Raw genomic sequence first — 11,613 nt, forward strand, 5'->3', positions numbered from 1 at the left:
CCAAAATAGTACAAATTTTTTAAAAAGCATAAAAAAATTATTTTCATTTAAGTAATTTATTTATTTTGGTTACATATATCTTTCTTTTATTCATACAACATTAAAACATTAATAGTTTGACAAATCTAAAATCTATTAAAGGGTTTTGATACCCAAACACTTATCTTTCTTCAACCCCTTCCTCCTACATTCCAAATTTTGTTATCATGTTTGGTAAAATAATTTAATAGAATGACTTAAAGTAAAAAATAAATTTAAGTAATAAGTAAAAACAATTAACTTATTATTAAGTCTACATCTTCATTTTACTTTTTTAATTCAATTTATTTTACCTTTTACCTTAATTATAATTTATGAGGATAAATATACTAATTCGATGATTTAAAATAAGTTATAAGTTAATTTTATCAAAAAACTTTAATACTTAAAGCAAGAATTAAGTATTAAGTTTTAAATGAATTGTTACATCGACAAAAACGTTAATACAAACATTATTAATAAAAAAATACAAATATAAAACAATTAACAAAAACGGTATACTAGTTTTTAATGTGATTCGACCAACCATGCATACGTTAATCGATGAAAAAAAATCATTTTACTATACAATAGAGAACATTACAGATGATATAACCATATACAACTATTGGGTTCTCGAAACCAATGTTTTCAAAATCGAACCAGTTATTGAATCGAAAAAGTTATTGGTTCATGGTTCACTGGTTATAAATATATAATTTTATAAATTATTAAAATTTAAAATAATTATAAAAATAAAAATAATAAATTATATATTATTTAAAAATTTAAAATAAAAAATAGTTTCAAATTAGAAATTAAAATTAAAATCATAACTTTAATTTAAAGTTTGAAATTTGAAATTTTATTTTTAAATCAAAAACTTATTTTAAAATCAGAAATTTATTTAAAATTGTAATATTTCATTAATTTAAATTAAAATCATAAGTTTAAAATCACAAAGTAAAAATATATATATATATAAAAGAAAATAAATAATAATGAAATGTGGTAAAAAATAAAAAATAAAAATCAAGAAAGGAAGGAAGGAGAGGGACGTGCCAAAAATGGGAAGAAGGTGGTGGTGGTAGGGGCGGGTTCTATTGATGGGAGGGATTGTTGGAAAAAAAAAAATGGTTGAATTGGACAGTTCGCTTCCAATCCGACTACTTTTCGACCCAATTGATCGAACCAGACCATAACTATGACCGACCATTTTGGTCCGATTTTTAGAATCATGCCCAAAACATTCTATGTTTTCTCCCTCTTTGTATCCCTACCCTATCACAAGCCCTCTTGTATTGTCTTTATAGGTCCATTTTCATCTCATAACTTTGTCTCCTTATGACCTATAATATGTATAGAGATATTTTGAACAACCTTCCTTATTCTACAAAGAAGTCTAACATTACAATAATATATTAACCTAAAAAATTATATATAATATTCTTTACAAATAAAAAATAAAAAATGAACCTATACTAATTAAGAATTTGGGACACTTCCTAAAAATCTTCACCTTTGATCAAATTTCATGAAGTCAATCTTCAAACTCTCTATGATACAAACTTTTTTTGTATCATATTACTACTAGAGAGCAATCGACTCCACCTTCACAAAAAATTCATTTTGTTCCTAACAATCTTCACATTTGATCAAATTTCATGAAATCAATCTTCAAACTCTCTATGATACAAACTTTTTTTGTATCATATTACTATGAGAGAGCAATCGACTCCACCTTCACTAAAAATTCATTTTGTCTTCATTTTGTGAGTTATGTGATCTTTTGCTCTTCCAAAAATCTTCAACACATGCTCTAATACCAATTTGTTATGTCGACGAAAACTTTGATGCAAATATCGTTAATAAAAAAACACAACAATAAAATAATCAACACAAACGGTATATGAGGTTTTAACATGGTTTGACCAACCATGCCTATGTCCACGGATGAGAGATAATTATTTAACTATACAAGAGAAAACATTACAGATGATATAACTAAAACATTACAAAGGACATAACTAAATACAACTATTGGGTTCCTTAAATATCTCAAGTTTCCCTACTCTACGTATCCTTACCCTACCACGAGTCTTCTCACTTCACCGGGTACCTTTCATTATTCCTCACATCTTTATCCACCTCATATAATCTTTACCGTCCTATCTTCATCTCATAAATTTTTTTTCCTAATAATTTAGAATATTTATAGAGATCTTTCTAATAATTTTTTTTTTATTCTATAAGAAAGTTTAATATTACAATAATATATTAACCTAAAATATTCTCTATAGTCTTTTTTACAAAAAATAAAAATAATCTATACTAATTAGGAATTCGGGACACTTCATAACATTAACAAATATAATTTAACTTAAAATCAACCTAAATCATTAAATAATGAATATTAAGTATGAAGTCTTAACCGAAGGAGGTGAGGGAACCAAGTAATATGGTAGAGTTTTGAGTTCATCTTGTAAATTTGAATTAAGATGAAGACTATTTGAAAATTGTCTCAAATTATCTTTCGAGTTCATTTGTAAGTTACTTATTGTTTTCCTAATGGGCTACATTAATACAAAGGATTTTCAAAGATATATTATATAGACTTTCTCTTAAGCGCAGACAGAAAAGGTTATTAATTTTCAGATTAAAATTATTTTAAGCGAGAGCCGTTATACAGCGCCATTTCCACATAAAGGGATACGGCGACACTCGAGAGACTTTCCCGCGTTTCGGACAGAATCGAAACCCTAACTACCATGGAAGGGGAAGAAGACGCTTTGAATGAGAACGATTCAGACGACTCCATGTTGCCAATGGCGAGGCGAAGGAGAGAAGCGAGTGACGAGGATGACGATGGCAGTGAATTCGAGGACAGAGCAAGGTCTCGCACGGTTGATCGTAGTGCCCGCTTTGGCTCCGGCAATGAATCTGACGGTCTCAGTGAGGCACAGCTGTCTGATAATGATGAAGAATCATATACAGAAGAGGAAGAAGTGGACGAGGTTGAGGTATTGGTGGAGCTGCCGGAATCGGATGCGGAGCGGACAGGGCTTCACGGTGAGGATAAGCGAAACGAAGAGAAGATGAATTTGGAACCGTTCTTGGTTCCGAAATTCGGCTCTTTCTACTTGCACGATGATCGGTCCAGAGATACAGGTGGTCGTGGTCGGCGCCGGTACGTATTTTTTAGTTTTGATTTTCAATATTAGGAGTTTTTTTTGGGTGAAATGCGTGAAAGTACTTTGGATCTATTTGTTTGTTTAACAATTCAGTGTGAATGAAGGTGCAATCACTGTCTCTGTTTGTTTTGATGGAAAAAATTTCCCGCGTAAATTGTTTCTCAAGAAAAGGATTCCGCTTGTAAATAGATTTTTTATTTATTTTGATTGCAAAAGTTGAATTGATTTTTCAAAGTTTTTGAGGGCCTAGTTTTGGACGAAACAAATTCAGTTAGTGAAAATAAAATTTTACCACTGGAAAAGGTTTATTCTGGAAAATTATACAACTATTTTTTCTTTCCCTTTCTTTCTTCCTTTTGGATATCTCTAAATGCAGAGTCATGGTCGAAATATCCAATATTTTGGTGACTAGTTTGTCTGGAAACAAATGGATTCAGTGAAAATAAAAATTTGCATGTGGAAAAATAAAAATGTTTCAATATGAAAGGTGCTATGTTATTTTCCTTGGAAATTGCTGTACTTGTGAAAGTGTTTGCTTTTTGCACGAAATTGTGTTGATCTCATGCAGTGGAGAATTATGCAGAAATAGTCATCAATTGGGAGATCAAAATGATTACTGGCAACATAGATGCCTAAGTTCTGTCTTAAAATGCATAAAATGCCTGAATTTTGTGATTGCAGAAGAGAGTCTCTCTGCACCCACTTTTGAGGTCTTTTTCATTTTTGCTTTCCTGTTTGTATCATGGTTGAACGAGATTCTTGTTTCCTTCAGGCGTGTTGTTAGCGGAAGTAAGTTGTGGGAGACCAAAGATGAACAGAAATGGGGCCATGACAAGTTTGAAGAGATGATGCAGCAGGAAAGGCAACATCAGGAGTCTAATGTATTTATTGAAGTCCTATTACATACTGATAATTGTTCTCCATTTCCTAATAGTTTGTTTTGTGGTGGTGTAAAACATATTACAATGGTTTATCTTTTGTCATTTCTCAAACTTGAGCAACAATATCCGAACAGCTATTATGGCACTTTCTTTAAATATGCAGGTAAGGAGGATTAGTTCAGATCGTTCTCAAGGTAATAGTAAGAGTCAAGGCCATGGAAGTGGCAATGTGAAAGGAACCAGGTATAGACCCCATGAAAACTCTGACAATCAGAACAAATCATCAAAAGTTGTAAGAGGGAGAGGGCCTATAAGATATAAATCTCTAACAAGGAGCAAAAATATAATCCCATCAACAAAAAGCAAACAGTGAGTGAACTCCTTGGGTATGAAAAGGTTTTCTACAATGCTTCTTTCATTGGAATTTATTTTCAAATCCATCTGTTCTTTATGCCCTCCAAGGTCTGGACAGTCCCTGGAAACAACTTCAAACACCAATTCAGAGAGAGTATTATTACACACTTCAGATTCACAGTCTGTTCCGCTTGCCCGTATGAAGTGTGTTGCTGCATCAAGTTCGAGTTCTGCTTGGCTTTATCCAGATGGTTCTACCAGTCATCTCTCTGTCGCACAGAAATGGGATGCAAAACCTGGAGGTACCAGTGGATGTCAGCTGATGTCTGTATTGCTGGACGAGAATTTTGCTGTGTCAAAACCTGGTGTTTTTCAACAACGGAACACTTTAGCTCATCCTGTTGACCCCAATCCGTTCCGCTTTAAGTCTGTTCATCCGGTTGGTGGACATTGTTTGACCAATCTGCCTTCACATTCTTCTGTGAGCCTGTCAACTGATACGGGTGGATCTCCCCTTTCCTTGGATCAGGTAAAGAGTTTATTTCTGGTCAGAGCCTCATCATCAATTAACTGCATCTTCCAAGCAAGTAAATAGAGTTTCTCCACAGGGATGGCATCCTTCTGTTCAACCAAGGCCCCTTCAAGGCACAGTTCAACCTCCTTTATGGGGTCCTGTACAGAAGTCGAGTCAGCATTCTGAGTTTGGATCTCAAGCTTCTTCTGAAGTCTTGGCAGTGAATTCATCTGAATCTGGAGCATTGGTATCTCTACCAGGAGGTAAATCAAAACATGCATTGGATGGAAAAGGAACAGTCATTGTCGAAGGAAATAAAAGGGGTAACCTATATAGAAGAGGCGGTCAGAACTTTCCTGCTACCCCAGGAAATTTTCCAGGTTAGGTATATCTGTATGTCACTTCCCTTCTTATACTGGAAGTACTGACACTTCCCTTGCTATCGGTAGCAGCAATTCCTGTTTTCACGAGTGCTTTATCGCACTATTACTACTATTCCCAGTTATGCTTGGGGTACTAGTACTAGTACTACTGCTACTACTTATCACCGCTAGCCTCATAACGCTACAACTAGACCCAATTCTCTGGTGTACTTCTATCACTATTCCAATATCACAACTATTACTGTTACTATAACTACTATCCAGTAACCCAACATATGGTGTACTTCTACTATTACTAATAGTGATTACAGTTATTGTCATAGGACCAACTCACAAGAAATTGAAAGGAAATCATTAGAGAGAGTATACATTTGAATAACAAAAGAATTGCAAAGAATTGTACCCAAGCTAGAAGTATTCCTAGGTTCTAATTGTTTCTTTGATGACCAAAAACATCAACCTTTTTTTTTATTTTATCTGCTACTAACTGTTCTTTCATACAGGTGACTTGGCTGATCACCTCTCCTTTTAATTCAAAACATAATGCAGACCATTAATTTTGAAACTGATCCTGTCACATGAGTCCATATGACCTTTCTGCATTAATCAGTTCGGAAGAGAAGTATTTATTTTCCAATTACCGGTAAATTCTTAATAAGTTAGCCAAACAACTATAATTAGATGAAATGGATCATAGGTGGATTTAATTGGAATTTGGGCCTTTTCACATATTGTAAACTATTGATAATTCACAATTCAAATTAGCTAAGTGTAGCTCTTACATTATTGTTTGATTTTTTAAGTCAGTAAACCTAGTGGTTAGCTTCAAATTAACTCCTCAACTAGTCATTGTTTACTGTAGTTCCAGCAATTAATAACCCTGTCTATTAAAATGACTATTATTAAAAGGCATGACAAACTATAATTTATATCTTTATTTTGATATGATTGGCAACTTGTTTGCGTTCATTTACTCAAGTTAGTATTATCGAACACTCTTGGGCCTCATCCTGCTTCAATCTCTACCTGAATTGGGAAAATTTGAGGACTCTTCTTTTTGTGTATCATATGGCTTTGGATCTGCATGACATCATCCCGGACACTCCATTACATCTACATTAAAGGCGTGAAATTTTAGAAGTGGAAATTTTCGTCTTATGATACCATCATTTTTATCATAACACAGTTCTTCTGCCTCTTCTTCATCTTTGAGTTTATATCTTTGGCCATGTAGTGATGCAATTTGGTGACCAGCATCATGGTGGTCTTGGATTTCCTCCTGTTTGTACGTGTCTCACTTGTTATTCGTCTCTATCCGAACATGGTTTTGGCAATTCTGATATAGCATGGTAAGCTCTGTTTCTCATTATTTTTGTGTACTTTTCGAGAATTTTTTCCTTCTTTCCTTGAGGATTATAAATGCTCCCAAAAGCTAGGTTGTCCGGATCAGCAAGGTGGATTTGTGATTGATTAATGACTGAATTTGGAAGAGATACTGGATGGTGATACTCATGGGGAAGCTTCTCTTTTGAATATACGTAATAACTGAACACTGGATCCAGCTGATTTTCCCATTAAAGATAGAAATAATCATGCATACCTCTGTGAGAAGGGATGGTTTGATGGTTGGTGGCGTTGATTTTTCTGTAACAAGGGAAGTGAACCTAGAGATTGAGTTCTTGTTGTTATAATTGCTTGTTAATTTGAGTTCTTACACTGTTTCAAGATTACCAAAAAAGGTACAACAATGGATCAGCTTATGGAGTAGTCAATGTCAAAGCACCCAAACTCCTAGCAACTTTCTGCAAAAATCAAAGGAGTTCCTTTGAAATGTTATCACTGTCCAAATATTGGAGTTATTTCCTGCATGATTTCCTTTTAGTTTGATCTTCTTTTTTTTCCTGATAATATGAGCTTACAAAGTTTAAGGAGGATTTTAGTGATTTCTATAAAGAGGCACATAGTTTGATGTGATTATCTCAATGTAAGTCTACCCTGCTGTTGAACACTTCCTTTTATTTAGTTCTCTAGTTGATCTCAGTTCAAATGGTCAAATACCAAGAGGAGAATGGTTAAGTTTTTTTTTTCTTTTCCATCAACCAATCATCCACACAAACCATTTCCCCGTTCCTTTGTTTTTTCCTAAAAAAATTCTAATAGTGCAGACATAATTGGCTAAATTTGATATTTGACTATACTAAGGACACTCTTTAAGTATTGTTATACTTTAAATTGCATATATAATTGGTTGAAAACTGGACTTCTTAGTCAATCCCATATACTGGGTTTAAGGTTTGTTGAGTGCAGATATTTTGTTGCTTCTGCATTGATTTTGTACCATGTTGTGATTGTTACCTGAGCTATTTCTTTGGTTCCCTCTACCTACACCACCAACACGCATGCACTTGTATCTCCATGGTAAGGGACAGGTGTCAAACCCCCATGTTGCCAATTTTGGTGGCTGCTACGGTAGGTTTAGGTGCTGCATGTTGTTCTCCCTACATTGCTGCTCATCCAGTGAGACAAGCATCTCCTGTTGGAGTATCTGGGTGAGCTTGTTGTAATTATCTCTTTGCAAGTTTTCATTTTTTGTTTCTTCCCTCCCTGATAATCTATAAATTACATAGTTTTGAGGAATACTCCTTTTCTCACTATTAAATGCTTTTATATTGTGGAATGTTATGTAAACTTCTCCACTCCTGTCCTGGAGTTCACCTTACTCTTGCTCTTGCTTAGCTTTTTGGAGAATTGGTTTTGGTCAAATAACTTATGGATATTTGTTGCAAAGCACATAGTGAATAAAAATAAAAGTTCTCATGCTATCTTAAGTGAGGCCTTCATTGGTCTTTTTGGAATTACACTATCATCCTCAGTAGTTGCTGGACTCGGAATCTTAAAACATGTCGCCCCTTGTCTGTCAAATTTCCTCTCTTTCTAGATACTTGGTTGTAGTGCTTTTATCGGTTTTGTGTTTAAAGAAGAAACTCAGTTGTCTGAGTTCCTTTTAAGCAAGGCAACGGGCACAAACATGGCTAGTGGTGGCAGAATACCTACAGATGAACCTGGTTAGTTTTGCAGTATTGTTCTCCTGGTTATGCACAAAGCACTAGTTACTTTCCACTTTGGACTACAGCAAAAAGCTATTTTTAACTAATATGATGTCCCTGCAGGACATGAAGTTTGGCAACAAAAATTCAAACCTCACAGGCAAGTTGACTGTCTATGCGTGTGCATGTGCCAGCACCTGCATGCTGCACCTCAACTGTCTTTTTCCTTTGCCCCCCTCTTTGGCTGAGGTTTACTAGTCTTTTGTGCAGATATTCAAAGATGAACTTTGACAAGCAAAGTGAATAGGTAAGGATTAATGTACTTAAATAACCAGGTTAGTCTAATTGATATCTTCACCATATGTCTGAAATTCCTACTTTGTTTCAGCTTCATTTGATTACAATTTATTTTGTTTAGAGTTTATTGTAAAGATAATTTACATTGAGGTCTTATCATAGAAATAGAAGTTTTTTTAATACAAATAGAAGTCCTGAAATAAGATTTCTTATATGATAAGCAATTGGGTTTAGAATCTCTGTGTATATATTTTAAGTTTTTAAATGAGAACTATGTGGATTGGAGAAGGAAAACACCCATAGCGAGCTCAGACAGATCATGTTTCATGGCTTGTACTGAGTCATGTTTTGTCTGTTCATGCATCAGGTTGGGTGTTGATATTTTTTGGACTGTGACTTGAATAATTCTGTGCCTATGATTTGTCGAACAGGTCTTGTGTGATTTGTGATTTTCTTTTGTACTGTCACTGCAGAACAAGTAGTGACAGAGCTTCCAATGGCATGCAACACTCACATTATACTCATGTTATCTCTAGAATCCTCTTTATTTCTGATAGTTCGGACCTTCCATCCCCTTTATGATCTCCGGTCTTTGTTCTAGTTGCTTTGGCCAGTAACATGTCACCAGATATGTAGGTTTGCTTTCCTGTTCTTAGGTTATTTTTCTTACTTTTCCAAAATTAATTATGCATGTTTTGGATTATTGAATTATTTAGGAACCACATGTTACATGATATCACTCTTGTTGGAGTGCTCTTTGGTCAGAGTATGTTGGGAAAATGGGTCGTTCTCTGTGTTACTGTTGCCTTGGTTGGTCAGTCGTCCTTATCCAGATATGTTAGAATGGACGTTATGATGCTGTCATCACTCTTATTGTCTTCGCTTCATAGAAACTTGTGTGTTGTGATGTTGAAATAGTCTAAAAGTGACATGTTTCAGAATTTGCAGAATACAAAAATTCAGAAATTGCCTATGACTCCAGTTTGGAAGCCACTGAATGATCTAGCTTTAATTTTGGGTTGGGAAGCGTCTGTATGATAACCAGTGCATAAAATATGCACAGTAAAAACAATCTTGTTTCAAGGGATTCGAAATTTCAAATCAATGTTTAAAACATTTGTGAGATAAGCGTTGGTTTTGATTGGCAAAATTCATGCAGAACCAACACAAATTGAATGCTAACAGAAAACAGTTCTCTTCTCTGGGGACATAACACAGGTGACAGATAGTTCCCCTCAAAATCAACCCTGAGGACACGGGCATATTTGTGCCCAATTACTAGACCTCATTCTTGACTCCAGTTTCTAAAACAGGGACAAGGCATAACTCCAAAAGTCACACTTAATAAAATAAAAATGGAGCTTCCATCATTGGACTTTTAGCTTCCAGTTCCTCGCACAGTATTTTATTTCCTGGCATGCTACATGGTTTTTTCTTGAAACTATTTGCACCATAAAACTGGTGCTTTAATTTCCTGGAGAGCAATTTCTGAGAAATAATCTAGACATTTTCTTCATTATTGTTGCTCTTGTGTAATATTCTGTAGTATTTGGCTTTTCCCTTTGGTACTCAACATATTGTTTCACTATATGTCATTGTATAACCCTCTTTCTCTAGGCTTGGATCTTGGAAAGAATGAGGAAAGGACAAGGAAAAGCTGAAAATAGGTTAAGAAGGAATTCATTTTTAAGCAACTTCAGGATTTTATTTTCCTTTCCTTCTTTCTTTTTGAGACCCAAAACATGGTTTCCTTGCTTGTTCTTGCAGCTGTATGATGGGAGAAGAGCTATTGGTTTGGCAGGTTCCATGCTTGATTGGAGAAGAGTTAATGCAGCTTGATTGGCAATTCCTTGACTAATGCACCAGAGAACTCACAACATGATTTTTTTTTTTTTTTGTTTGTAGAGAAGCTTGTTAGAAACTGTATGAATTCTTTGAGAAATGTACCTAATAGAACGTATGGAGCATGAAAGGGTGTTTTCTTCTTGTCTACCAAAAGAAAATTTAGAAAGAAAAACAAAAGTGAAAAGTGGCCAGTATAAAAAACAAAGAACAATTTGCATAGTTGTTGCTTTTAAACTCCCCACATATTCTAGATGTTGCACCCTGGTCTCCATCATTCTCATCCTCATTTTGTATTATATTTGTATATTCTGTTTTTCTCTCAGATTCTCTTTCTATCATCCCCTTATGCTGTAAGCTGCTTAGGACCAAAGGTCATGTCCAAATTTGTTGTGTTTCAGCTGTGGTATTTCCTTTACTTTTTTAAAAACTGCCAGGGATGCCATTCAACTAAATACTTCTGCATAAGAAGTCTGGTTTTTAAAGCATTCAGAAGCCCGGTTCCTGCAGTTTGCCAATATTTTTGAGAAGTACCTTATCACTTAAGATATTAGGATGGTGGATAATTTTTCAATTTTGGCTGTCTTTCAAGTGAGTGGCAGCCAACCCAATAGCTCCAGGCGCGATAAATTTGGGACTTGGATATGCTTCCAACCATGTGATGCATCAAATAGATAAAGCTAGTATAAAATCCTGTTAACCTGTTTTCTTCTTCAGCTTGTCGGGAGCCCCACTCTTTGTATTCTATTCATTGCCCAGGAGAACTTCACCTGAGATTTATGGGTATTTATGCATGCCCATAAGGTAAGTATAAGTATTCTATTGAGCTTAACATTGTTCTACGTTTATTTTTTGAATGTAGACGAGAGTTCCTTTCTTGTCACTGCTAGGCTGTCAGTGCATCTATCTATTTATATCAAATACCGAAGTAGTGCAGTATCCACAGCATATTCTTAGCCTTTTCTGAAGTGTGATCAAACGCCATTCTGTTCTTCACCCTCATCCAACACTTGGAACCCAGCTTTGCTTGTGGGTTGCAAGACTCATGTGATCCACACGTGTCTAACGTTACTTCACTACTAACTT

The 11,613-nt window shown here is 34.9% G+C and overlaps 1 protein-coding gene across 8 annotated transcripts; it reads left to right on the forward strand.

The window, feature by feature from the left end:
* Nucleotides 1-2,657: 2,657 nt before the first annotated feature.
* On the forward strand, nucleotides 2,658-10,804 carry LOC104880649 (protein MLN51 homolog). Of its 8 annotated transcripts, none has more exons than XM_059740761.1 (12): nucleotides 2,658-3,205; nucleotides 3,982-4,090; nucleotides 4,254-4,459; nucleotides 4,553-4,973; nucleotides 5,053-5,338; nucleotides 6,576-6,690; nucleotides 7,765-7,890; nucleotides 8,351-8,406; nucleotides 8,512-8,548; nucleotides 8,659-8,695; nucleotides 10,303-10,352; nucleotides 10,453-10,804. In XM_059740761.1, the coding sequence occupies exons 1-10, from the start codon at nucleotides 2,787-2,789 to the stop codon at nucleotides 8,693-8,695; spliced, it is 1,812 nt and encodes a 603-aa protein (XP_059596744.1). In that variant the 5' UTR covers nucleotides 2,658-2,786; the 3' UTR covers nucleotides 10,303-10,352; nucleotides 10,453-10,804. The 8 variants fall into 8 exon arrangements, with proteins under 8 accessions (XP_059596744.1, XP_059596746.1, XP_059596749.1 ...); XM_059740763.1 differs by having other exon boundaries at nucleotides 7,771-7,890; XM_059740766.1 differs by having other exon boundaries at nucleotides 4,254-4,333.
* Nucleotides 10,805-11,613: the final 809 nt, after the last annotated feature.

The sequence above is a fragment of the Vitis vinifera genome, chromosome 11 (genome assembly GCF_030704535.1).
Source record: "Vitis vinifera cultivar Pinot Noir 40024 chromosome 11, ASM3070453v1".
Taxonomy (NCBI): Eukaryota; Viridiplantae; Streptophyta; class Magnoliopsida; order Vitales; family Vitaceae; genus Vitis; species Vitis vinifera.